This window comes from Calidris pugnax, unplaced genomic scaffold (genome assembly GCF_001431845.1).
Source record: "Calidris pugnax isolate Ruff unplaced genomic scaffold, ASM143184v1 scaffold418, whole genome shotgun sequence".
NCBI lineage: Eukaryota > Metazoa > Chordata > Aves > Charadriiformes > Scolopacidae > Calidris > Calidris pugnax.
The window spans coordinates 928,399-955,381 of record NW_015091199.1 but is presented as its reverse complement, the minus strand read 5'-3'; the positions used below and the strand labels follow the sequence as shown (position 1 = coordinate 955,381).

Here is a 26,983-nt window from a genome sequence, read left to right as displayed (position 1 = left end):
CTGGGGGTGTCGGGCGGGGATGGGGGGGCGAACGGCGCGGCGCTCTGGCGGGGCGGCTGGACCCGGAGAGGGGCGCGGAGGGGCCCGGCGGGGTTCGGCTCAGCCCTGCGGGTGCCTCGGCAGCAACTCCGGTTCTGCTGCGGGGAGCACCTTTGGCAGCAGCCCTGAGCGGGGGCCAGCCCGTGAGGCAACTGGGCTTTGGCAGCTCCTCGCCTTGTGCCAGAGGATGTTTGTGTCCCTGAATTCCCTGGCGCAGGCATCCCAAGGGTTTCCGAGTCTTCAACTCCTTGAGCAGATGGAACGCTTCCCCCCTTCTGTGGGGCATGGCAGCCCCTCCCGTAGGTGTGCAGCCCCAGATGGTGACGGAGGCTTTCAGATGGTGGCCACCTTCCAGATGGTGGCCATGGTGGCGGGCGGCAAGGGGAGAGCTGTGAGTCACCCACCGCCTACACACGGCTGCTCCTCATACCTAGGCAGGGTTAGTCAGCTGGCAGTCCCCGCTACGGGGGCGCTGGGGACACTGTCGTTCTGTTAGACTTACTGGGCATTCGTGCTTAGCTCCTCTCCCCCGGCTTGGGACCAGCCAGTGTACTGGGGACTCTTGTTGGGGGTGGGATGCGGGACCCGTCACAGGCTGAGGAGGATGACCTGTATGTGTGCCTTGCACGTGTGACGTGCCGAGATCAGTAACCTGGTGCTAGGAGGAGCATGCTCTGCCTGTGCACTTCATCTTCCTTTTCTTTTTTTCTGTGTTTTTCTTTGATTTCTGGAACTGTGACAAAAACCTGCAAAAGCAGGCTGACCCCCTCACATCCAGGGGATGCAGCCCCTGGGAAATGCTGTTATCCTTCCTGCTGGGGGAAGATGTTCCAGCCTGCTCCTCTGTGCATCCCCCTGAGAAGGGGACCCTGTCCTAGAGCAAGCGATCTGGCAGGCATGGGCTGACCCTTGTCTGTGGGACAGGCTGAAGGGCTGGGGGATATTTGGTAACTGAAGCTGAAGCCTCTCAGGGCACTTTCTTGATGCCTTGGGCTGGAAAAAAAAAAAATCTGCTTTTTGCATTGAAGGCACCTTCCTCTGTGCTACAGCCCCCAGGGATCTGAGTAAGAGGAAGGTGGCAGCATTCCCTGGGGTCCCACCTGGGCCGGACCACTTTTCCTGCCAGTAAGATCTTCCAAATCTTCTCTGGCTGTCCTGGACAGAGCCCTGGCGCAGAGGGGTGGTGACAGTGGAGGTGGCTTGGGGGGTCAGGAGATAACCCACGGAGGAGGGGACAGTCTCTGCTGCCAGCCTGGGGCAGAGCCCTGGGCCTCACCTGGACCTGGGGGATTCATTTCCCAGAGTATCAGTTTTTTTCCAGGCATAGCGTGAAGAAATAGCGAAATAACTTTGCCAGGTGTGCAACCAGTGTGCCCCAGCACGAGAGTCGCTTGCTGGGAGGAGGAGGTGGGCTTGGGTACGTCAGGAAGTGGCTGAGGCAGGTTACAACTTGCCAGGTTAGACTTGGCCGCCCTCTCCGCCCCGAGCAGCACAGGCTTCCTTCATATTTCCCCAGCTTCACTGGTGTTATTAAGCACTATGGTTCAGGGGGAGCTGAGCAGTCCCTCTCGGAGTAGTGAGCGCTTTCTAGCATCTCGGCACCTTGCAAGACCCATCTGGGGGCTGAGGTTTTTTTAGGCATCTGCATGTATTAAAACTATTTCATTAACATTGCTGGTTTCAGTCCATGTCCAGATAACGAGCTCAGTGCTCTGGTTCCTTCCCAGCACCACAGCAGGGACCTGGCCTTGCACCAAAAGCCACTGGTCTCTGCACTGCAATTGAAACGTACCTTTGTAATTTATGGGAATGCTGCCCTTGCCATCTTTTTGGCTCTGCAAAACCAAAAATTAAGCCAGGCTTGTTCTCTTAATCCTGCTCTGGGTTCACAAGTCATCCTCGTACCCACAGGAAGGAGAGTGCATCAGAGCCATGAATAGGGTCTTACAAAAGACTGCACTCATCAGGGAAATAAAAGCCAGTAAAGGGGCAAATAGCGATTTTCTGTGTTCAGTGGAAACTGGTGCGTATAATAGCAACATTTGAGATGCATAAAGTTCTGTTCCCCCCCCTCCCCCTGCCCTGAATCCTTTCTTTCCTTGAGAATTGTTCTTATGAATTGGAAAGGCCATGATATTTGTGAGAAGCTGAACCCCCCCTCACCCCCCTCCTCCCCCCATAAATGGAAAAAAACCCCTCTGCTCGGGGGCTGATCACTGTACAAAAGGCTGCGGGAGTGCCAAGGCTGAGCTGGCTAGAGGAGCCTGGAGTTTGCTGCTCTGCCTTCTGACGTATTGAGGTGTTCTGATCGCTGTGTTCTCCTTCCCTAATTGTTTTCCAGTTGCTTTCCTGTCAAAGCCTCAAGGCTTGGTTACTCCCAAGAAAAAAGGGAACGGGAATAAAAGAAGAAAAGGCAAAGGCCTGGGGAAGAAGAGAGACCCGTGCCTGCGGAAGTACAAGGATTTCTGTATTCACGGCGAATGCAAATACATCCGAGAGCTGGCAGCTCCCTCCTGCATGTGAGTTGCTGGCATATGCCTGTGCCAGGGAGGCTTAGTCATGGTTCCTTCAATTCTCCAGGCTGGGCAGAGGAAGAGTGGAGGAGGTATTTTTAGTGTGTGTTCCCCATCCATGAGGGGACAGCTCTGACTTGGCCTCTTCCTTGTGCTTCTTAAGCAATGTTCATCCCCCACCAAAATCAGTTGTGGACTTAGACCCAGCATCCCCTGCTGGCGCAGTGAGCTCCACCTGAGTTGCTGTATGGAGACCCATGGCGGTGGGGTTTGGAGGAGGCTGAGCAGGGGCTGGGGTCTTGCAGCCAAGGTCTTCTGCGGGTCTAGTTTGTGAGACCCCCTCCTGACTCTGAAAGCATGTGGCCCCCTGTACCTCGCTGCCGCCAGCCTTGGCTGAGGCCTTGGGGCTCCCATGGCTGTTGGCGTATGCTGGTGCAGACAGGAGAAGCATTTCTGCCATGGCACCAGCAAGGTGGATTGGAGGTAGCGCTTTTGGGGACAGTCTGCCAAAGTCCTGCCCAAGCTGTCCTTTGGCCCTGATGAAGGACAAGGCTGTGTACCTACTCTCCCCCTCCCCGCCTCCCTCCTTGGGATGCAGCTAGAGAGCAGGGACTAGATGAGGCAAGCGGAGGAGAAAGCATTTGCCTGCTGCCGGGGCACCTGGATCCAGCATTGCTACTACAGGAAATACCCAGGGGTGCACATTTGATCCCCACTGACGTGGGCAGGGGTTGAGCTGGCAGATATATAAGAGGCTTTGTTCTTTGCTATCAATCCTCTGAGCCTCCCAGCCCTGCGCCCAGAGCCTGGGGAAGATAATAGCTCCCTGGCTTATGGTGCCCACAAGATCTTGTGCCCTGCAATCCGCAGGGATCAGGCTCCACATAGCTCCTTGAACCGCTTAGTTTCTCTCTGCCTGGAAGCTGTCATGAAGTTGGGCCCTTGCACGGGGGGCTTGAGACTGCCAGCAAGAGGAGATCTCTGCTGGCTGAGCTGTAGCTGGTGACCCAGCACAATGTGGGGTGCAGCACCCCCTGCCTGGGACTGGGACAGCTAGGTGTCCCCTGCCTGGCATTCCCTGCCCAGCCTCTTGCCCTTCCCAGATCCCTGGGGCTGGGGTACTGCGATCCTGGGACATGGGCAAGCAGGAGGGGTCTGGAGGTGAGCTGAGGTGCTCCAGCCTGGTGGCCAGCTGGGTGACATCTCCCCAGAGCCATCATGTTTTTTAGGAACAGTGGCCAGCTGCTCCAGTCCCCTCCACCAGGCCTTGTGTCACTTGCTTGTGGCTGCTCTTGGAGGCTGGCTGCCTGTGTCACAGGGTCTCCTGGATTGTGGCTTCCTTGGGCTGGTCCCCGGGGTGGGGTGAGGATGTTGCCAAACTGGGCTCTGCACGTCTGCCTTGTTCCCAGCCTCGGTGCCATGGCTGGGAGGTGACGCTAGCATGTGGTTGTTGGAAGCTGGGCAGGAGGGCTGGGCTGAGACCCCGTCTTGGAGATAAGCTTGAGGGTCAGTGGTACTGGATATAGAGATGTATGTATATATATCTGGTTGCATCAGGGCGCTTTGACTCACGGGGAGGGTTGGCAGTTTGCAGCTCTACTGGGCAGTGTTATTTGTGACGTAAGTAACCTCCTGAGTCTGCAGAGAAGTGGCACTCTCTGGCTGGCAGGGTGTGCAGGGGCATTCTGCTCCGAAGGAAGTGCTGAGCTCTGGTCCAGCTGCTTTTCTGCTCCCTTGCGTGGGGCTTTCCACTTCCAGAGGTGGTCTGGGCAGTCTGGCTCTGCCTGGGTATGATTGGAAAGAGCACAGACCCCAGTACCTTCTACTGGGGGGAGCTCAACCTTTCTGGGAGTCTTCACTTAATGCTTGGGGCAGAAGAAACTTAATTTACCAGTACCAGAGAGGTGATGGTGACACCAGACCTCCCAGCTCATGGGAGAGGGACCAAGGGCTTGGTGCTGGGCTAAGGCTGAGCAAAGAGGCAAGTCCTTTCCATGGGGGTGTGAGAAACCCAATAATCTTCTGTGGTTGGTCACCACAACCTTCATGCCTTTTCTTCTCTCCCAGATGCCAGCCAGGATATCATGGAGAGAGATGCCACGGCCTCTTGCTGCCTGTGGAGCACCCTCTCAGTGCATACGACCACACCACGGCACTGGCCGTCATTGCTGTCGTCCTGTCCTCCCTGTGCCTCGTCATCATTGCAGCCCTGCTGATGCTCAGGTGGGTGAGACGGGGCTGAGCCATTGGATCCACATCCCCAAGAAGACCACATTGCAGGGGAGAGTAGCAGGGACTTCTTTGTACTCTAAGCATCTCTTTGCTTGCCCTCACAGATGTCACAAGAGGGGTGTCTACGATGTAGAAAACGAAGAGAAAATCAAGCTGGGCATCACTGTGAATCACTGAGGATGCTGCGTGCTGGCGAGGTAAGTCTCTGGCTGGGCGTGTGCCAGCGGTGGGCCTGAAGGCTCTGCTTTTTCACGTTGGCTGGAACATGGATCCTGTGCCAGAGCCAGGCAGGAGCTGAAAGCAGTTTGAGCCTGGAGAAGCAGCTTGCTGGATCTGGCCCCAGCGCCTGGGCTGTCCTGGGGCTTCAGCCCTTTTTCTTCCTCTTCCTGCTCCCCTGACACCCTTCCTGCTGCCTGCTTGCCACTACCACCTTCTCCTTTCTAACCTTAAGCACCTGCTCCGCTCTGTCACTGTGTGCTTTGGAGATGTTTGGCACTGGGGAAGCTGCTTTTGGCTTGGTGGTTTTTTTTTTTTTTTTCTTTTTTTTTTTTCTTTCGTTGTTGTTGTTGTGGGATTTTTTGATTCTTTTTTTCCCCTGCTTGTTCTGTTCCCTCTCTGACCCTCTGAGTCACTTCCCCTACTTAGATATCGCCTCTATTTATATGCACACACACATATATATAAAACCCACCCTTCCTTTTCACTCCCACTATGCATATTACTTGCACTAACGTAATGCCTTGTAGCTGGGCAAGGGGAGAGCTCGCTGCCAGCCCGGTGTGATGTTTCTCTGGCTGGGGTGTGCTCTGCCCCAGGGGCGGCCATGTGGCCGGGTGCTGGAAAGCTTGCAGACTTCCTCTGGTCTGGTTCAAGCGCTGACGTTAGATGTGCCCGTATGTATTACAGCTACTTCTCTTTTTTTAAAAAAAAAGAAAAATCTTTGTTCTTTGTGAAGATGAAGTAATGCCTTCAAAGAATTTCTGTGATGTTGGTAATCATGTCAGGGGTGAGGTTTTTAGCTGATTCAGCACAAGGTTTTCATCACTGTCCCTTCTGCTCTGGGGATTATTGGGTGGATGTGTCCAGGGGAAAATGTGCTATGGTCCCTGGAAGGGAAGTGTGGTGGATATGGGGTGCAATGCTTAGCCACTGTTCCCCCGGCATCCTGGCTCCCATCCTCCCATGGTGGTGAGTGGCTGTTGCTGCTGGGGCTCTCGTGAATGTGAGGGCTCTCCAGCCAGGCTGGGTGGGATGGGCACCTTGGCCCTGCCATGCAGGGCCGTGTTGTGAGCTCTCCTGCCACTGTCTTGCAGGGGTCAGCACTAACGCACTTCTACCTCCTGGAAGAGGCGAGAGCCGTGGAGCCAGCGCCATCCCTGGGATCCTGCAGCGCAGCGGGAGCTTGCTGGAGCAGCAGGACAGCACCCACTTTGGGGCTGGTCGGGCAACGGTGTCACCGGAAGGAGTTTCGTGGCCATCTGTGGGACGGAGGGGGCTTGGGAGAGGCACTTGCCCATCAGGCGGCTTCAAGGAGGCAGGAGGCACCGGCCAGCCAGCGGCACAGGGGCTCTCCAGCAGCTCTCCGTCCACTGCGGTGCATGCTGAGGAACAAACTGTGAAAGGCGAGGAGACTGGGCTCGGGGCTTTCTTAGGCGCAGGAGGGGTGGGAGGGTAACAGCTATTTAACAAGATATTTTTCATTTTAAATTATATATTTATTTTAGATAAACTGTACATAGTATTTATATTTATTGTAGGCCTGGCCCTGTATCCTTCATGTAGGTCAAGATTGACAGGGTCAGACCTCCCTTATTTTTTAAGTGCAATGTAATATTCTAATAAATAACACTTTGTTACAAACACTTGGGTTGTTAATTTAATGATGGAGGTGGGAAGGAGTCAGACCTCTGAAGACTGCCCGTAGCAACATGCCCTTGCTAGGGGTACTGCAGACAGCAGCAGAGATCCCAAGTGTGTGGTGGGGGTTGCTGAACTGGCTTGTGCCACGCTTAGGGTGCAGCAGAGTGGTGTGGTTCAAGGGGCTGGTGGCAGGATCCATCCTTCAGAAACCTGCAGCCAGGCCAGCCCCATCTGTCTTTCTTGGGAGATTGGCACCTTTGCTAGCTGATGCCCTGGGAGGGATGTGATGTTTGGGTGTCTGCTTTTCAAGCAAAGCTGCCCCTAGTATAAGTGAAGCCACTCCAGCCCCTGATTGACTCAGATGGGACTGATTCCTGGTTTTAAGCCAGAATTTGGCTAAAAAATCAAGCGGTGGACTCATACCTCCCTTGCAGGGAATCCCAGCAGTTCCTGGGGTGGCTGCAGGCTCCTGGGGCTAGCATCATTCCAGTGAGCATCACTTCAGATGGTGGTTCAGGACTGATTCCTGACTTGGCAGTAAAAATAACCCCCAAACCACTCTTTCCTCTTCCCTGATCTTCCCCAGGGGGAGCTGAGATCAGAGTGAGATGCTGGCTTTAGTAGACAGCCTTGAAGCAGAGAGGGCTTCCTCTGCAGGAAACCTGCTTTCCTCCAGCCCCTTTCCCTTCAGCAGATGTCGAATTTCAATTTTCAAAGGGGAGTGCTAAGCTACTGCTTTCCACTCCTGCTCCCACAATGTGTGCTAAAGCTGGGCAACCAGTAATCTGCAGAGTTTTTTTGGTCTAATTCAGCCAAAAATTAGCTCTGGCTTTATGCTCACTGGGGGAGGGCTTGCTTAGGAAGTGAGTGCATAGGTTCATCCCTCTTGTGTATGCTGGTAAGTTTTGCGGTAGCAAAACCTGGGGTGTGGGAAGGGGGGGACACAGCAATACTTTGGCTTCCCAGTCCTTCCCAAGATAGAAGGGCTAAAGTACACAGTTATGGCAGATGGGAAGTGGGTGGGTGACAACAGGTACCCTTGTGTGTTATCACCTGGAGAGTAAAAGCTCCAGCAGCTGCCATGGCCTGAGTCCCAGAGCCAGGCAAAAAAGTTACTGGCTCCACTATGTGCTAATCTCAACCTTAATGCTGTGGGAGCGCCAGTTCAACCAGAGACTCCAACTTTTGGCACTTTTTCAATGTCTATTAAGCAAATAATGCCTCCAGTTGCTGTGAAGGAGGCCCTTCTGCTCTGGATCACTTGGCTGCTTCGCTGAGTGCTGCTGCTGCTCCCCTTCCCAGAGCTGCTCCCCAGTCCAGCCCTGCTGCCTTTCATGGTGGGCAGCTCTGCATGCCTGGGGCCCCACGCCACCCTGGCAGGCACTGGGAGTAGCTCTGCTGGAAGGTTTTCCTGCAGACATCTGTGACTTCTGCCTGGAGCCCAGCTGCCCTCTGCCCTCCTCCTTCCCAGAGAGGACTTTGCTCCTCTGCAGGCCGGCAGTGCAGGCTGGGCTGCCTGTGGGTGGCAATTTAACAGGCCAAGAGATGGGAAATATATTTTGGAGATTTAGGGAGTGGGAAACTGGCGGGATCTTCGGGCTAGCTCCTTCTGCCTCACTGGGCTGGGAAAACCTGATGGTCCTATGGATGCTCTCTTCCTGGCTAAGGCCCAGGGCAGCTCCCTGGCCTGGCTGTGCCTGTGGCCATGAAACAGGAGGTATCCCAGAGCCTGATTAGAGAATGTGGGGCTCTGCCCTGCCTGGGGTGCCCAAACATTGCAGGAGGAGCCTGGGCTGCTTGGCTAACTGTACCTGCAGAAATGGGGTGCCAGGAAAGAGGTCTCTACCACCTTGCTGACCCCCTGGAGAGCAGTGGGCCACTGTGGCAGCTGGCCAAGCTGAGCACTGGCTGGGTCCTGGCGAAGGCTGGCACGAGCCTCCAGCAGCCCCAGCTTAGCAGCCTGGCCTTTCACCCTGTGCCAGGCACAGACCCAGAAGCACAAACATGTCACCAGCCACAGCATTTCCTGACTGCCATGGTGTCAAGCCCACTTGCTGCCTCTGACACTGACTCCATACAGTGACATCTGGCATCTCCCTTCAAATCCCTTTGATGCCTGTGCCTGGCTTGTCTACAGGTGATAGAATGTGTGCCCAGCCACTAAACACCATCATGCAGTGTGTCCCCCAGCTCACTGCCTGGGCTCATGTGGTCCCACTGCAGGCAGAGACCATGCACCTGGAGAAGAGCCCTGCAGCTTCTTCTCAGTCTCTTCTCTGGAGCAAGGGTTGAAGTTAGGAAACCTCCAAAACCCTAGATGTGGATTTAATGAAAAATTGCAATATATTGCATTAGCCAATTTAATAACCTATTCTCCCCTGCCTGCCCCAACACCTTGGCAGCTGTGCTTCAGCACCTTTGGCCATCATAGTGCGGCAGGGTTTAGATGGAGGGGATGGAAGTGCACTGGAGCAAGGACGAGGCAGCCAGAGATACCTCAGAAATAGCTGAAGCACCCTTGCTGCCTCCCTTCGGAAGCAGGCAGCAGCAGCCCTTCACGTGGCTCCATTTGGCTGGTTTTCCTCCTGACTGAGATTGTTGGCTTTTCCCAACTCCTTACCCAGACCCTAAGCCCCAAGCCCGGGATGGGCTTTGCCGCAGTGAGGCATCTCCCAGGGGTTTGTTGCCACTCCAGAGAGGGCAACACAGGTGCCTGCAGAGTTGGGGGCACAGCAGAAAGCCTCACGCTGGCACACAGCTGCCCTTGCAGGCAGGAGATGCAGGCAGTGTGGCCTGTCCCCAGGCTCCAGCTCTGCACTGGGTGAGTAGCAATGGCGGGGGGGCGGTGGGTGCGCAGCCGCAGAGGCTGGAAAGAGCTGGGGAAGGCGCTGAAAAGGGTGGCTGTGACAAGAGCTGAGAGTCCCTGAAAGTTGGATTCTGTGCTCTGTTTTTTAAGTGTTGCAGTATGTTTTCCCTGGCTGCCTCTGGCTGCAGAGCAGCACACTGGCCACTTCAGGTTTTGATATCTTCACCCAAAAGTCATCTGAAGATTATGAGGGGCCTAGAACATCTCTCTGCTGAGGAAAGGCTGAGGGACTTGGATCTTTTTAGTCTGGAGAAGAGAAGGCCAAGGAGGGATCTGATCAATGCCTGTAAGTATTTAAAGGGTGGGTGTCAGGAGGATGGGGCCAGTCTTTTTTCAGTGGTGCCCAGTGACAGTACAAGAGGTAACGGGCACAAACTTTAACATAGGAAGTACCATCTAAACATGAAGAGGAAATTATTTACTTTGAGGTTGACAGAGCCCTGGGAGAGGCTGCCCAGAGAGGGTGTAGAGTCTCCTTCTCTGGAGACATTCCAAACCCGCCTGCATGCATTCCTGTCCAGCCTGCTCTAAGTGACCCTCCTTTGGCAAGGAGGGTGGACTAGATGATCTCCAGAGGTCCCTCCCAACCCCTACAATTCTGTGATGGCCTCATCATGGTCCTCACCCTTTACCCGAGCCCGTCTGGGCAAGCCCAAAGGGAATCGAAGGTGATCCATTGGTGGCAGAAGCAGGCTGCAGAGTGCTGGGGGAACAGGCAGCTGAACACAGTTGCTGCAGGGGACACAGCACGCCCTTCACGGGACCCCACTGCCCCAGCCTCCCACCACCCGGCTCCACGCCTCTGCCTGGCAAGTGTGCCATGATTCCAGCCTCCCCCTGGCATTTCACTGGGTCTGAGATGTCCGGCGCCTCCAGCCCCAGCATCTCCATGGGTCTGGAGGATGAGTCACGTTTGGCACTACTCTGGCTCTGTGTTTAGCATCCGTTACTGCTTTTTGGTCTGTTTCTGGCACTCCCCCTCTGGGGACTCTGGGACACTCTCCTGGGGCTCCGTGTCGGGCTGGAGGGTGTCAGAACTCCACCAGCTGGGGCAGGGGCGGCTGGGCTGTGGCAGCCCCCGCGAGGAGTGGGCAGCAGAGTGGGACCAGTGTGTCACCCCACAGCTGGGCACCGCCAGGCTCTGAGGACTCCCGGGACACCTCAGGGGTGCCCTGGGGACTCAGCTGCACCCAGGCCCACAGGGCATGGCCAGATCCGCTGAGCTCTACCCTGGCCCCCTCCATAGGGGCCACGTCTCGCCCCCCACTTCCCGCTGAGGTGGCTGGGCCAGGGACACCCACGCGGGACCGGCCCGGACGGGGAGGCCTCGTCCCACACATCCCAACCAGATGGCCCCGCCCCTGTGCAGACCCCACAGCTCAGCCCGGCGCTTCCATCCCGCTACGGGCCCCGCGGCGCCACCCGCCCCGCCGAGGCGCGCATGCGCAGAAGGACACGGCGCTTCCCACAGTGCGCAGGCGCCCTGCGGAGACAAGATGGCGGCGCCCGTAGATCTGGAGCTGAAGAAGGTATAACTTCCTCTGTGGTGGGCAGACTGTCTCTTCGCTGTGTCTCGGGCGGTGTCCTCCTGGTCCCCTCCTCCCCTTAATCCCGGGGCTGGTTCGGTCCTCGCTGCCCGGCCTCAGCAGCGCGGCGACTGCGGGCCCCGGCCTGTAAGGACACCCCTCATGGCCGCTGCTCTCCCCCTCAGGCTTTCACCGAGCTGCAGGCCAAGGTGATAGACACACAGCAGAAGGTGAAGCTGGCCGACATCCAGATCGAGCAGCTGAGCAAGACGAAGAAGCACGCCCACCTCACCGACACGGAGGTCATGATGCTGGTGGATGAGACCCGCATGTATGAGGGTGTGGGGAGGATGTGAGTATCTGCCCAGCCTGCAGCAGATGGCCGGGGCTTCCTTGCTGTGCCGAGAGCAGGTAGCTGGCTCCCTGCTTGGGCGTACCTGGTTCCCGTAGCAGAGTGGGGTAGTGATTGTGGCCCTGTGCACAGGGAGACCCCCACTAGCCTTCATGTGCAAGGAGCCTCAAGGCTGCTGCCCTGGGCAGGAGGCTCTTCCCTTCGCAAAGAACATGCTAGCTTTCTCATGTTCGTTTGCTTAATTTTTCTCATTGTCTTTCATTTTTAATTCTAGCGATGTCTCTGGGAATGCAGCAAGACTTACTGGGTATTACCTTTTGGTGTTAGCTACCAGCTTTGAAGAAGGACCGTATGAACGTTATTAGCTTTGTGTGGTTTTGCTTGCTGGCTCTGCCCCTAGCAGTGATGGTCTTGTTTGGCACCTCTGGGAAATTTGCACACTAGACTAGAGGGGCAGCATTCTAATGACAAACAGCATTTGTGAGAAGGCTCTCACAAATCTGTCCAGCTTCAGTCATTTTTGATGTAATTTACTTCAGACTCCTTGAAAAGCCAATGTGCACAGTTCACACGCTCAGGGCTTTACTTGCACAAATGTTCTACATTTCTGCCCTTTCTACAGTTCTGCCCTTTGCAGTATCATACTAGGGAATGGATCTTATGGGTGTTGCCTGAATTTTTTTAAACATTGGTAAGGAGCCTAAAGCTCATATTTGCTCCCATGTGTTGGATGGCTGTCAAAAGAAACATCTTAAACCAGACGTAATGTATTTGATTAACGTCCACAACATACCTGTCTTTGGCTGCAACAGCACCCAAACCTCTTCACTACCCTGTGTTTACTCCACCTACTTTGTATGGAAGTGGATGGTCAGAGGGCTGAGCTGTGAGCCAGGTCAGACTACAGGTGCCCTAATCCATCAGACCACACAATCTCTAGGTCAAGTTGTAGGGAGATGGCAGGACTAGGAAGCTGAGATTAGTGTGTAATTTGCCCTTTGCTGTTGGTTTTCAGATGAAGTTGTACCCAGGCAAATGGAGGTGTTCAGCATGACAGAGTCCCTTTCTTGGCTCCCAGTAAATAAACTTTTCCATGTAGGTGAACTGAACTTTGGGTTTGTGTGGGGGTGCTAGTGACTGGTACCTTAAAAGGAGATAGATTTTGGTCCCTTGCAAGAGGTGACTGATTTGACCTGGACAGGCTGGAGGCATAGCAAGCACTCATGTCTGGAGTAGTCATGAGACAACTTGTAAGGGGTTTTGCTGTTCCATGTTGTCACAGAAAAGACAGGTGAAGAGTAGAACATAATTCTGGAGGCAACAATTTTTTTTAAAGATATTTTAAAATCTGAAAATACAGAACAATGCTCCTATATGGAGAGTTCCCTCAAGATACACTTAATACTTTCTCCGTGTGCAGCAGCTGCAGGAGTGATGATCTTCTGGGGAGTCTCCTTTTGCTTACCTTTCTGTGAGCAGACAGGGTAGCTTAGGTATGGCAGGCAGCTCTCACTCCTCAGGGATGGCAGAGGTGCAATCAAAAAAATATTTGCATTGTGGTAGTATTTAAAAGATGAACTCTTCATGGGCTTTGTTGTACTAGTCACTATGCAAATACAGATTAAGAGAGTGCTTCTTTTCTGAATACTGCTCATTCACACTTTGGGTTTTTTTTTTTGTTTTTTTCTCCTGCCTTAGCTTGATACAGTATATCTGGGAACTCTGACTGTGGGGCTGAAGGCTACCTTTCCAATTGGCAGTAATGCTCTGGTATGGTCTGTGTCACTCCTTAGTGCGGAGAACATGCATAAGGGACATGAGGTTCTTCCTGAAGCCCACTCCAACCCCTAGTAGAGAATTTATTGCTGAAATTTAGACTTTAGGCAAAGCAAGCTAAAGCAGCCCTTGAGCAGGAGTTAAAATTCAAGGGCAGTCTGCCGTCTTGTGTTCCACTGCAGACCAATGGAGGCGGTCATTATGGACATATAAGCCATGTTCTGTGAAGTGGAATTACAGATTTTTTAATCTGTTGGCTTTATTGGCTTGCACAGATGTGGGAGTTCAGCCACCAAAGGGATATTTATGATGCCTCAGTTTCTTTTGCAGAGTCTAGCATGGAAATGTTGGAGCTGTAGCAGGTTTCAGCTATCCAGAAAGGGTGGAAGGCTGCATCAGTGTTAACCCTGATCATCAGTGTTCTTCTGACAGCTTGCTTGAATTGCTAGATTCTTTGGAATAAGTTTTGTGCTTCTATTCCTGTGCTCAACTTTAAGGTTTTCTTTTTCTTTTTTTTTTTCTTCTTTAACCCATTTAAGCTGCTACTAGAATATGGCTTCTGATAGTTTCTCTGTTTTTTTTCTCGAGCTTTGGTGGTTTGGGATATGCACACGGGGCTAGTACATACAGTTCTGTAGGACAAGATATTCCAGGCCTTCGTGGAATCTGAAGGCTTGAGGAACTGGTGATGTGCAGCATCTGGGAGGAAGTCTGCCTAGTTCAGTACTTGCTTCTGCATTACTTGGAAAGCAGTTGTGTGGTTTTTGTTCTCTGAATCCCGATCTTGAGCCTTCTTCCCTTCTGAGAGGCTTTCCCTGCACTGCTGGAATATGTGAAAGTCCATTTGTTGTTCCTCAACTTGGTCTTTTTTTTTTTTTTTTTTTTTTTTTTTTTTTTCAAATATTGTAATGTGTATAACATGCAGAGGCCTTACTGGCTTCCACATGTGGGTCTCAGTTTACTTTTGCTATAGCTATTTTTGGGTTGACACAAGAAATGTCAGTGCCACATAGTATGAGATGATGAATTGCTGTGTACTGTACATACCCGTGAGGCTGGGATATCATCTGAGTGGTGGCATCTTGCCAAATGCATTTCAATTCTGTTACTTCATACTCTTTTGAAAGGCCTGTTACGTAGCCTGAGACAACTACCACTATGTTGGACTTCTGCTTAAGCTATTTGTGAACTGATATCATCGTATTACTTTGAGAACTATGCTGAAAGTTTAAGCTTCAGAATTCTGTCTGAATACTTCAGACCTTTCTCTGTACATTCTTTTAACCCATAACCTGGAGAAGATCATTATTTACAGAAGAAAAATGTCTGTCACTTGTGCTAAGCACAGTGAGGAAAACACTGCAGTTTTTCATGTCATGCCAAAATAGTCAGTTTTGGTTTGATATTGCTTTATCATCAGTTTACTTCTACAACAAATGGGAGCATGCTTACAAAAATAAAATATAAGAAAGCAAAAATCAAGCAAGAACTATAGCACAAGTTTATGTTCAAGGTTTTCTGCAAGTATAGTATACTATTACAGTTGTCCCTGTAAAATGACTGTGTGAATATAGCATTTTTAGGGGGACAGTTGTAATAATATGATATTGACTTTTAAGAGTGGTTTAAATTTTTGGTAGCTGAACCATACGCACGTGAGACCTGAGAGAAGATGAAATGTTCTTGATTGTTCCTGCGATTTAAATGCATTCCTGCTTTTACTGTGATTCTTGGTTTTGCCTGAAAATGAGACATCATGGATCGTTGTAAGCTCTTTCCCAAAGCCCTGAAGACAGCAATCACTACCACACATTGCTCGATATAGCTGTAGCAGCTGCATTTTTACTTTTTGGGCATGTATGAGATTGATGTTTGATTCTACCAGTGCATATTACTGCAGAACATGGTAACTGTACTGTGCTTCCCGCTCACATTTCAAAAAACTCACAAAGAACTGAAGGACACACCAGGCTTAATCTTTATGGTTCAGTTACTAACTATAGGCTGGTCTGTGAAACCCGAGTGGCTCCTCTCTGGCCATCTCCATGGGTGAGGCTTCGTGCAGAGCTTGGCGTTGGAGCCTGGCTGATGAGCTGACAGCTGCTGCAAGACTTAAATGAATCCCAGAGACAAGCATGTTGCTGTCAGCCTCTGGTCAAGATGTAGTTCATAAACTTGAAGCTCCTCTAGCTATTGAAAAAAGGAAGTTTTTATTTTCCACGGTAAGTCTGGTGTGTCTAAGAAGTACAATCAAGCACTGAACTGTGAAGAAAACAAAATTTGTGTCCAGCTGCTTGCTCCTTGACCACTGTGTATGCTGTATGTTGGACAAGACGGGTGTTTGATGTGTGAGGAACCAAAGGCCATGTGCTGTCACACATGTTCATAAGCCGTAAGGTTTTCCATTACCCAATTGGTTTTTATTTCAGGTTTTTCTCAATTTTGAACTACCACTTTTGTTGCAGCCTGGAGAATGTTCTTCAAGGTGTTATTTGTGAGTGGGCCTATAAAAGTTTGCTAGATCTTTTGAAGAAGCTGTCACAGGAAGCAGAAATCAAGGTGCTGCACGCAGGGGTAATGCAGTAGCAGTCTGTACAGGTGCCTTTGACTCGTGAGGTGAGGGGCAGCAGATGGTTGTCCCTTCCTGGTTGATCAGGAGTGGGAGAGGAGCACAGCTGTCAGTGGGCTTTGTGGTTAACTGCTGACAGCAGTGGCATACTGGGAGTGGACTCCTGGATTCTGTTCCAGATGAGCAAGAGAGCTTGTTCTCTTGAGCACAGGCTCCTTTTCCAATTTGACATCTTCTGATTTCTCAAACACCTTCCCCTCTGCCCTTCCCCCACTTAGTTCTTGATCCTATTCCTGCTGTCCTGGGCTGCTCATTCCTAATCTCCTGGATATCTTGGTCCAGTTATAGCTTTCCTGCCCTGCTGCTCTACGTAATTTCTTTGTGTAATACTGAAACTTCAAAGAAGAGATTTCCATGGCTTGCATGCAAGCTGTATATCTACCCAGTTTCAGGAAACGGCTGCCTTTATTTTAAAAAAAAATGGCATTTAGACATAGAACTGGTGTAGAATGCTTGCATTTCATAAGTCAGTGTTTGTTAAATGTATAAGCTGCAGAAAACAGGGTCTTACAATAAAAAAAAAGCTAACTTAAAAAAGAAATAAACCTGTTGGTTATAGTGTGGTGTCTCCCCTCCCCTTCCATGCCTCTGGTGCTTGTCTCCCTTGCCCTGGAGATGTTTAACTCTTTAGGAACATTTTTCTATTGGGACAAGGAGCATGGCATTAAAACAAATCTGTTCTATTTGTCTTACCTTTATCCCTGAATTTTTCCCTGCCTGTTATCTAGACAACACAGTGGAAGGAGCTACCCGAGTATACATAAAGGAGCTGAAACCTAAGCTGGGAAGGTAGAGTGAGAAAAAGACAAACTACTCATGCAGACTCCTGTTGGTGCTGGAAGAGAGGGTTTGATGTGCTGTGATCCAGAGGCAATGTGATGTCTTATTAATGCCTGAGCCTTCAAGAAGTCTGGCGCTTGCAGGGCAGCGTTTTGGAGGTCAGATTGTTCTGGGGAGTGAGGGCCGTAGTAAGGCACCTTCATTTTGTTCCTACCTCCAGAAAGAGGAAATCTGGGGTTTCTTGCAAACGCACCGCATCTGTTGCTTCAATGGTACAGAGTTCTCTTTCAATACATGCTAACTAGACAGTAAAGGTTTTGGGGAGCTAGTGCTCCTGCTATTGTGAGTTGTTGTGCCAAATGACTGCAAAAAAATATGAACCATGACTGTCTTATTTCTGAAGTTCTCCAAACACTGAAAATTTCACTCACAGCAAGGAAGTTCCATTTATTTTAATATCTAGTGGATTTAAAGTACTGTACTTTGTGTTTTTTCTGCTATTTCCTAAAGTAAATGTTGGAATCAAGGTTTAGAGTCCCTGGGGAAGTATTGAGTGCTAGAGGACTCCTTTCAGAATATAGGGCTGTTCCTCTGGTTAAGCGCAGGCCAAAGAGGAGAATAGCCAAATCGCTGTCGTATCCCAGTCTTGTTTGGGGATGCCCTTCCAGGTGTGGTGTCAATGGATGTCTGGCCACCTGGCAGGGTGCCACAAGGTGCCCAACATTCTGCCCATTGCGGAAGGGGGGAGATGCCCAAAGTCAGCCTCTGGTCTGATACATGTGTGTCAACATAATATATTAATTTTACATGGAACAGCCTTAATGCAAACAAGAAATCTAGGCTTTCACCTAGCTGCCTGTTCAAAGCCTGAAAGAAGGAGGATTTAATTCATGATCCCTACACTAAAACAATGAAGTAAAATATGAAGAAACCAGTAGATAAGATTGTGTCTCTTACTAAATTTGTGTAAAATAGCAAAGTGCTGAACTCAGGAATGCTCCAACTGTTGTCTTGAATTTCTATTTTTGCTTTCTCCAAAACTATTTGCTGAAATAAGAGATTGTTGTAGCCATTTTTTTTTCTTTAAAAAAAAAGGCTGATTATTTTATTTACTGAGAAGAAACAATTTTCCAAAACAACATCCAGCCTTTCCAGTCTACAACTGCTGATTCTAAAAAATTTGTTCTTACTGATTAGGAAACAACAGTGTGTTTGTTTTAGTGCTAGCTAATTTAACTCTAGTGTCCAGAATATCTCTGTATTATTAGTGTTATGCTTGAATTCTTTTGAGTTGGTTATCTGTGCATCCACTTGTGTGATGTTTGCTGTCTTGTTTTCTTTGATGCTTTGTTGTAGCAGGATTTGCAATGTGCAGGAGCCACGAGCTGATAGTTGGGTCTTCCTCCTCACTTGTCCTTGCCCAGGAAGAAACCTTTGAAATGCTAAAGCATTTATTTTCTTTTTTTTTCTTGCAACCCTGGATGGATTTGCTTTTCAAAAGAGATGAATCCTGATTTTGCTAGTTTTCCTGTATAGGTTCTTGGTGAAGGGCTGCTGCTGAGGAGGGTACAGGTATGCCCATCAGGGTGTAGCAGTATCTCCATGTCACTTCATTTACTACTGCAAAGTTCAGCTTTCTGATGAGGATTCTGAAGAAATAGAAGATTTACCAATAGAAAAAAATTTTTTTAGAACAGAAATGTCTTCAGGATTGGTTGACCAGGGTGTTCACACCCATGTTTGCTTGTTTGTGTTTTCCTAGATGTGTGTTCCTTTGATATTGTGGGTAGAAATGGATCTCAACTTCCCATTATTGGAAAAATTCTTCCTGTTTTCTGCTGCTTGCAACTTGCAAATATGGTACTGCTGTCCCAAAGTACAACCTAGACTGCAAAAAAAAAAAATCTATTTGAAATGCATCTGCTAGATGTGTTAGATGTAGTCATTTGAGTTTGCTTTGCTTAAATAAGCTACAGGTCATTATTTGCTACATACTAAAAATTATATTAAAGCAAAATTAGAAGATAAAAGCACTAAGTCAGGGCTACAGTGAGGAAAAACCACTTGTGGAGATTTCACCTCCATGAAGCTCGGTCATGTTTGTGCTGTTTTCCTGTGTGAGAGGAGCCATTTCCTTGCTTGCCTTTTATTTTTAATTCCATTTATGTCAATTGAGCCCTCAAAAAGAATTGATGATGTTCTTTAAAAGCAGACCATGGTACTATTTTATTATTTTGGGTTGTGCTATATTTAATACACAGAGGTATATTCCTGTTTTCTTTTTTTAAAGAACCAAGCATGAACAATGGTATAAATCTACCATCTAGTTAAGTGTCTGGCAATGCAGAAACTGCTGTTTGCAAGCTGTGTTACTATCTTGGCTTGAGGTAACATAATATACTGTAGCTATTGACAGAGGGGGAAAAAAAAAAAAGAGGTGAAAACTCAATGTAAACATGGCCTGGAGTGCAGAACAAACCCCATTGCCCCTCGGCAGGGCAGGATGGACGTGTTGGGCCAGTCTGTGAAGAGGTTTGAGGAAGCAATCAGTGCAGCACTTCTTGTTCTCTTCCTTTAGCTCCTTAAAGTAAATAGGTTTATGGCTTACAAATGTTCATCCGAGTAAAAGTTACCCTTGTTGTGGCCTACATAAGAATCAGTTTGGATGGCTTCCAGTGCTGCTTATCTTGGTCTCTGTGCCTGCTCCAGTGCTGTCAGGCTGAGTTTCCACAGGTTCTGCTGCCCACCAGAGATTTGCCAGCCTGCTTCCACTCGTGTCTCCTTCAAACAAACAGCTCGTGGTGTGGATCCACCTCCAAGTGCTGTAGTAAAATGACACGTGAACTATAAACGGCTGCCCCTGGAATGTATTCATATATAATCCTCCCAATATAAGCTGCAGGGTTTGTTTTGCTTTAAGGTATGTGCTGCTTTGGCTGGGGGGAGGAAGGGGGAATAACTAGGTTTAGCTATATTGCGAGTGACCCAGAGAGATGACCGACCCCTAAAATAAAAGCAAGCATAGACAAAACTTCAACTCATCTGTTTCTGAGCAAGTTCTAGTTCAGGCATATATCTGTCGAATGGGAAATTCAAAATCAGACTGAAAAATATGCAACCCTTAGTCTTGAAGGGTGGCAGCACAAACTATAATTAATCATGATTTTACTTTTTTTTTAAATAATACTTCCTTGTTGTCTTTGGAGCTAGGTAGTTCATCTAGGGTGACTAAACTGGAATTTGCTGGGGTATAAGCAGTGCCTGTTACGAACTGCATAGGGAATCACTTACAGAGGCAGAAGCGGACCCTAGGAGGGTGGAAGGGAACTACTGGGTGCTTGCAATTGTGCCCAACTGGTTCCTGTTCAATCAATTGCTTGAGATCAGCTCCTTGGAAGCCTTTCTTCCATTGGCTTCCAGCAGTACTTAAAATGCAATAATCTCCTACTGAGAATGCTCAAAGCCTGAACAGCAGTGCAAGTTCGGAATTAAAAAGTGCCTTTAAATAGATAAGGGCATGACTGGGCTTAGCCCAACTGTTTGCATGGAGCAGTCTAATGAAAACACTTGGTTTCAAGGAGCAGGATATTCCATGTGAATGACTGTGCTGTGTTATAGCCCAGCATGTTAGGTTTTTTTAGAAATACAATAAACATGTTAAAATAATATTATGGGTTTGTACGAAGTTGTTAGTTTTCTTTTCAGTATCTTCAGTTTTTGTAGAGAGTTTCCCAAATGCAATGGGAACTGTAAAGCTGAAGTTATAATGGTCCATTGTGTGAGCTGGGAGCCAGGCAGAAAGGACTTTTAGATCTGTCATTGATCATTATTCTGGCAAAATAGCACTGGAGTGTCCCTACCTATAAAATTGTCTGTCTTTGAAATTAGGCAGAGGGATGTATATGAGTCATCAGGTAGAGAAAAAGCTGCATGGGTGCTGGCAGTGATCTTCGTGGGCCCAAGAGGGAGGAGTTGCTTTGCAGACTGGCAGGAGGGGGCCCCAGTGCCTCTTGTGGGGCTCCTTCCCTCCTGTTTTAATGCACGGCAAACACCTGAACCAGGGTCCCTAACCAGAACAGGAAGAGGAGGGAGTGCTTGTGTCTGCGGCAGATGTATGCCACTGAAAGCTTCAGATGTAAGGGTTGAAGTTGGTTGCAGTTGTAAGTAATTGGAAATAGGGGTTCTTAATGGAAAACTTTAACTATGAGCATCACTGGTACTCCACCTTTAATAACTTTAATGACTTGTATGTCATAATGAAGAGTGGCGTGTGCTGAACAAACATCTCCATAACCTCATTCATTAAAAACCAAATCTTTCAGTATCTAATTTTATGCCTTACAGTCAACTAAATGGGACATTTTAGTGCAGAGTGAGTTATGGAATTACTTGCACAGTATGGACATCACTTTGTGGGTGTGTACGTGTGACACAAAGGAACAGACAGATGATGAAGCTGGCAGCGTTGCTGACCAGCCTGACTACAGCCTGGAGACGGTTTTGGCCAGGGCATAAGGGAGTGCTGTATTAAACACTGAACAAGTGGGCACCATACCTAGAAATGGAAATTGGGAAAGGATAAGAGATCTCTTCAGAAGAGCAAGCAATGATTGTCAGAGTGTATAAACTACTTTCTCTGCCTTAAAATCCTAATGGGGAGGTAGCAGAGGGAGGAAAATAGAAACAACTGGGAATATTTAGAGTGAGGTTTCTCTTTCAGTTTCCTAGTGCTCTATTTTTGTTCCTCATATTATATTTGAGAACCAGCAGTCACCAGGAGATCAGAGCATGTAGGTACAGCCGATTCGCAAACACTTCACTCTGTAATAGAGCTGCTCTTGTTGGCAGCTCAGGTTTGTCTGAATGTTGCTGTCCTCAAGGACCTCACTCCTCCATAGTTTTCTTTTCTAATTTTCTTCGTTTTGTTTTGAGTTTTACCTTTGTGGATGTTGGGGAAAAAACTGCTAAGTATCTGGAATAGGGCAAAGCCAGCTCTAGTTTTGCTAGCCTTTATCTATGAAATAGGTGGCCAGCTGAGATGTGGTGAACTTGTCTCGGTCTTTTGGCCCAGATATTTCTGGTGTTATTTAACAACAGTGAAAAAGTTCCAGTTTGAAGAGGTGATTGTTACTAAGCTTTGTAATTCTCACTGTGGTGCTGAACATTTTTTCTGAATCATTGTTTCATGTTTGATAGTGTAGGTGTTGTTTGACAGATCTACTAGTGTGTGCTGTGACAGTTCACTGAGAGAAGGAGGACATGAGTGAACTCACTTATCTGGAAGAGGATTTGGTTTCCTCCTTGTCTTCTGCAGAGTATAAATGCTTAAAAGCCATTCCAGTTCAATGTAAAAACTCTCAGATCTTGGAGCCTCTATGGTGGACTCTGGCAGAGCGGTCTGTGGAGCTAGCTCTTCGGTGCTGATGTGTGCCAAGGGGTTGGTGTTAGTCATGTCATCTGCCAAGCTCAGTGCCACAGAGCAGAAAGTGGCTCCTCAGCTCTGTGATGCAGTGACTAATGTGTGGCTAGTTCTCAGCTGGTGGAGGATCCAGGCAGGGAATGAAGTTCATGTGTTTGAATGGCTTGTTCACAAACTCACCCAGGGAAGAACTAAGCCCTCAGAACCTCCTGTGGTTCTTCCTTGAGCGTAAAAATTCATAAATAAAATAATCACATTTAACTAAAACCAGGCAGCAGAATGACACTACTTTACTCCTCCAGCTTGGTGAGAAAAAAACACATCGAGTTGGTGATAGGTAATTGGAAGAATGAAAGCCAGATTAAATTTAAACTCTAGTTTATTACAAGTGCCCTGCAGCACCTTTTACCGAATGAGAACAAGCTTCTCCTTTTTCCAAGTGCTGTCATAAACTACAGTATTTTCTTAGGTAGAAACTTCAGCCAAGATCTCCAAGTGTTTATCCCAAGCTAGAAGCTGATGAGTTTTTTTGAGTCCTCCTTATGTTGGAAAATGAAACCACAGATTTAAACAGTTCACTGTGGATGTGGATTTATAGCTTCAACTTGCAGAAAACTGGCCTTCAACAGCTTACACAGCAGCACCCTTACTCTTTGGGCTGAGGGCTTGATGGTCTTGTGGCAGGGTATTGAAATGGGTGGCTTGAAGCTGGTGCTGGTCAAGAACCTCCTGAAGGATGCCAAGTCAGGGACACTTGACCTGCTTCTGAGCCAGTGTGTGAATGGACACAGGTTCCAGCCCACTATTTTATGGCAAATAAAATTGGAGACTTTGTATTTGTGTGCAGCTGCCCGCATAAGTCTGGTCAGTGCTAACTTTGGCCATCCAATTTTAATTTGCTGTCGCATGTCTGCCAGAGCACTGCAGGAGGGTGGGAGGGAGGATATTTTTCCTGATGACTGCTGTTGACATTTGCAGAATAGAAGTAAAGTCAGCCACTTGTTTGTTCAAAGGTTTTAGTGCCTGTAGAGGTTCTCAGCCAGCCGGGATCACTCTGCACCTGTAGCAGAGCAGGGACCTTCCCAGCTGCAAATGGGGAAAACTGATCAAGCTGTGTTGGTGTTTAATGTTGTTTCTTATACTTAGGGGCATCAGTGAAACCAAAATGATCAATTTTGCTATAGAATTTGTGGAAGCTAAAGAGAAGGTTCTTCTTTGCTGCCCTCACAAAAAAAAGGAAATAATTGAGGAAATGTTCATATGTACACAGAGGCTCAGGAAAGCTGTGACGTGCAAAAGGACTGATGACTTTGTTTATTGAGGGCACCTTCAAGCTCTGATTTTTTCACTAATATCACCTACTGCAGAAGTAAGGCAAAATTTTAGTCTTCACCCCAAAATCTACAGGGGATGTGTGTGTGAGGGTTAGTGTTTGTTTCTTCTGGTATTGCTGGCTTAAGGCAAGAGCATCAGAATGACATGGTTGCTGGTGGTCTCTGGCTGGATCATAGAATCATAGAATGCTTCAGGTTAGAAGGGACCTTGAAGAACACTGAGTTCCCATTGCCTGCCCTGGGCAGGGATACCTCGCACCAGACCTGGTTGCTCCAAGCCCCCTCCAACCTGGCCTTGAACCCCTCCAGGGATGGGGCAGCCACAGCTTCTCTGGGCAACCTGGGCCAGGCTCTCACCACCCTCACAGCAAAGAATTTCTTCCTGAGATCTCATCTCAATCTCCCCTCTTTCAGTTTAAAACTGTTACCTCTCATCCTACCTCATCGTACCCTCTCCCTGATCAAGAGTCCCCCCCCAAGCTTTCACAGAGCCCCTTTAGGGACTGGAAGGGGCTCTAAGATCTCCCTGAAGCCACCTTTTCTCCAGGCTGAACCCCCAAGCTCTCTCAGCCTGTCCTCACAGCAGATGGGCTCATAGGAGAGGTCCAGGCTCTGCATCTAATAGCAGAGAAAGGTGGTCATGGACTTGATTTTCACAAGACTGAGCAAACCCTGCATTTTATTTCAGCAGGGTGGTGTGTGCTGGCACCTGAAAACACAATGTCTGTGTGAAAGTGGATGGGGGGGGGCACCTAATGGAAAGGAGGGGATTGATGGGACAAAGAGCATATGAGTGAACTGTGTTGTAAAGAACAGGAGCAAATATAGAACAGAGATGACACCAGTAATAAGCATGAGCTGAGACTGGGAAGAAACAGGAGAGATTTGAGAAAAATGGAATGTAAAAGATATAGTGGAAGTTACTGTGGAAAAGAGGAGGTGAAGTGGAACAAGGGAGAGGAGTGGGAGAAGGAGGAGGAGGAAGCAATTACTGTGTGCAGTTAATAGCTGCACCAAAGAGAGTTTTAATTGGAAACCTTTTATATTTAATAGCAGTTCTGCTCCTCTGCATTTCAGAAATGCATGTGGCAGGTAGTTTTCCTTTTGGCTGTTGCGTGGCTGATGCAGAGTATGCTGGTTTTCAAGCCAAGCAGCAGATCTGCATTTGTGCTTATCAGGCCCTGAGCAAACACATTAATAATGTCATTTGTCATGGGAGATGGCACTACTAACAGATTTCAGTTTTTTCTGTAGCAGATGGGGTATGCACTCTTATTCTGCCTTGTCTAAAGCTGCTCATTTTAACTGCTCAAGCATGAGTTCTTGTCACCTGGCAGGAAAGCATTGACCCTAGTCGGTGGTGTAGAGAGACCTTGATCTCGTTGTTATGACGTGGAGGCTCCTTTAAAATCCCCTGGGGGACTTTCTAAGTAAGGAAGAGGTGAATCTGTGGCTTGTACATTTATGTCTGGAAGGATGAAAAACAACCATGGAGAATTCCTAAAATTGATTTGAACTTAGGTGTCCTTTATCTCTTTGTGGTATGCCAGTGCCACATGCTGGAGAGCTGCTTTGGATGCTGGTGCACTTTCAGATGCTCTTCTGAGCAAGTCAGGCAGCTTTTTGCACGCTGGTGAGCAGGATTGCTGTGACTGAGATGCTGTGGATATATCTTCCAAATCCCTTTGGCAATTGAAAAACAGAGCAAGTGGAAACCAGTGGCTGCAGCTGCAGTTAAAAATGGCCACTTCGCACTCCACAGAAAAACCTTCTGAATGTAGAAAGCATGGGAACTCAGAGGTCAGTGAGGGTATGTGTTAAAGCCAAGCCCCGAGCAGTGGGAGCCTGTGAAAGCTCAAGTAAAGGCAAGTGTACCATGGCTCTGTGTTTCTTGTTTCTACCTGGCTCTGTGTCATGAAATCACAGAAGGGTTTGGGTTGGAATGGACCTTCAAAGACCATTCAGTCCAACCCACTGCCCTGGGCAGGGACACCTTCCACCAGACCAGGTTGCCCAAAGCCCTGTCTGACCTGACATTGAACCCTCCAGGGATGGGGTATCCACAGCTTCTCTGGGCAACCTGGGCCAGTATCTCACCAACCTCATGATAAAGCATTTCTTCCTTACATCCAATCTAGCCCTGCCCTGTTTCAATTTAAAACCGTTGCCCCTCATCCTGTCACTACAGGCCCTGATAAAAAAGTCTGTCTTATAAGCCCCTTCTATGTATTGAAAGGCCACAGTACGGTCTCCGTGGAGCCTTCTCTAGGCTTAACAACCTCAACTCTCTCCGCCTTTCTCTGTAGAAAGCTTTGTTTTTGTGTGCAGGTTTGTTTAGTTTGTGAGGACTAAAATGGTAATGAGTGGCATTTACACATGGAAAGAGGTTTCCTTGACTATCTGCCGTCAACTGATTTAGATCCCTTTGAAGCGAATGTGCTGACAGACTCCCCTTGCTAGCTGTGTGCAAGAACTGCTTTTGGATCATTCGAGGACACTGAATGATAGAGGGAGATCTGTGTGCCTCCATTTTCTTCCTCCCAAATCCTAGGTGAGATTAGTAAGCAAGCCTTTGAGGCCAGCCTGGTGGTTTGAATGAGCTGTCATAGCAATGTCTTTTGCCTCTGTCCAGAGCGTGTGAGTTGAGGATGAATACTCTGCAGAGATCACTAGTTTTAATTGGTGTGTGGCTAGGTGTACCCTAGATGTAAAAAATATCCAACAGTTGTCTGTCTCTTCTTTTTCACTTCTAGGTTTATTCTTCAGTCTAAAGGAGTGATTCATAATCAGCTCTTAGAAAAACAGAGAATAGCCGAAGAGAAAATTAAGGAATTAGAGGTAAGTTTTTGGCAGGTAATGATGATGATGAAAGTAGAACACTGAAGGTCAACAAGATGCTGTTTGCTACATCCCTCATTTTTATCTGGTACTCTTCATTCTGAAGGATTGTAACCAGGTGAAACTAGTGCCTGTGACAAGTAACCTACGGGTAATTAATGTAATTTGGTTTCTTTGCTAGATCTACAGCCCCAGTAGGGATTGACTGTTCCCTGTGTGTCCTGATATGAAAACTGAAGGTGAGGGATTCAAATGAGATTAGTAGGAGCAAAGTTTAAAGCTAGCAAAAGGATGTTTGTGTGGTTATTTGCAGCAGATAAGTGATGTGAAACTTTGCCAGTGCTGTGGATGTTAAAAGTTTACATTGCCTCAGGACAATTGCACAAATTCATGGAAGATAAATCCATTGAGAATTACCAAATATGTAGAAATGGCATCTCGCTCAGGAAGTCCCTGAGCTAAAAATGTCTGGAGGCTGGGAAAGTAGGAGGAGGAAGTACGGTCTACGCCTGCCATGTCTTTACACTCTGCTCTAGGCATTTACTTGTGGCGGCTGTTGAAGACCAGCTCTACGGGGAATTGGGACTTTGTTTTGATAATGTGGTCAGAGCACTTTTGTGTTCTTATGTTTATCTGGTTGGAGCATTAAAGGCAGAGAAGAACATCTAGGGAATATAAAGTAGTGTCTGTGCAAGTTCCAGTGTTTGAATAAGTTACCTAGAAAATCTTGACTGTCTTCTGGTGGCTACATGTACCGCTGACATCCTCAGATATGATGTTCAAAATGTACTTTTCCAAGGCCATTAGTGTATTTTTTTT

At 48.4% G+C, this 26,983-nt stretch overlaps 2 protein-coding genes across 3 annotated transcripts in view; both read left to right on the top strand.

Moving 5' to 3' along the window:
- The window catches only part of HBEGF (heparin-binding EGF-like growth factor), a 10,809-nt gene extending 4,165 nt beyond the window's left edge, over positions 1-6,644 (top strand). The window contains exons 3-6 of the mRNA XM_014959655.1: positions 2,339-2,558; positions 4,620-4,775; positions 4,889-4,981; positions 6,098-6,644. Coding sequence (XP_014815141.1) covers positions 2,339-2,558; positions 4,620-4,775; positions 4,889-4,961 — 449 coding nt within the window. The 3' untranslated portion in view covers positions 4,962-4,981; positions 6,098-6,644. The remainder of the gene's footprint in view (positions 1-2,338; positions 2,559-4,619; positions 4,776-4,888; positions 4,982-6,097) is intronic.
- A 4,287-nt stretch (positions 6,645-10,931) lies between these two features.
- Positions 10,932-26,983, top strand: part of PFDN1 (prefoldin subunit 1) — a 33,677-nt gene continuing 17,625 nt past the window's right edge. For both annotated transcript variants that reach the window (XM_014959675.1, XM_014959676.1), the window contains exons 1-3: positions 10,932-11,039; positions 11,222-11,388; positions 26,080-26,164. In XM_014959675.1, the coding sequence (XP_014815161.1) occupies positions 11,007-11,039; positions 11,222-11,388; positions 26,080-26,164 (285 nt within the window). In that variant the 5' untranslated portion in view covers positions 10,932-11,006. The remainder of the gene's footprint in view (positions 11,040-11,221; positions 11,389-26,079; positions 26,165-26,983) is intronic.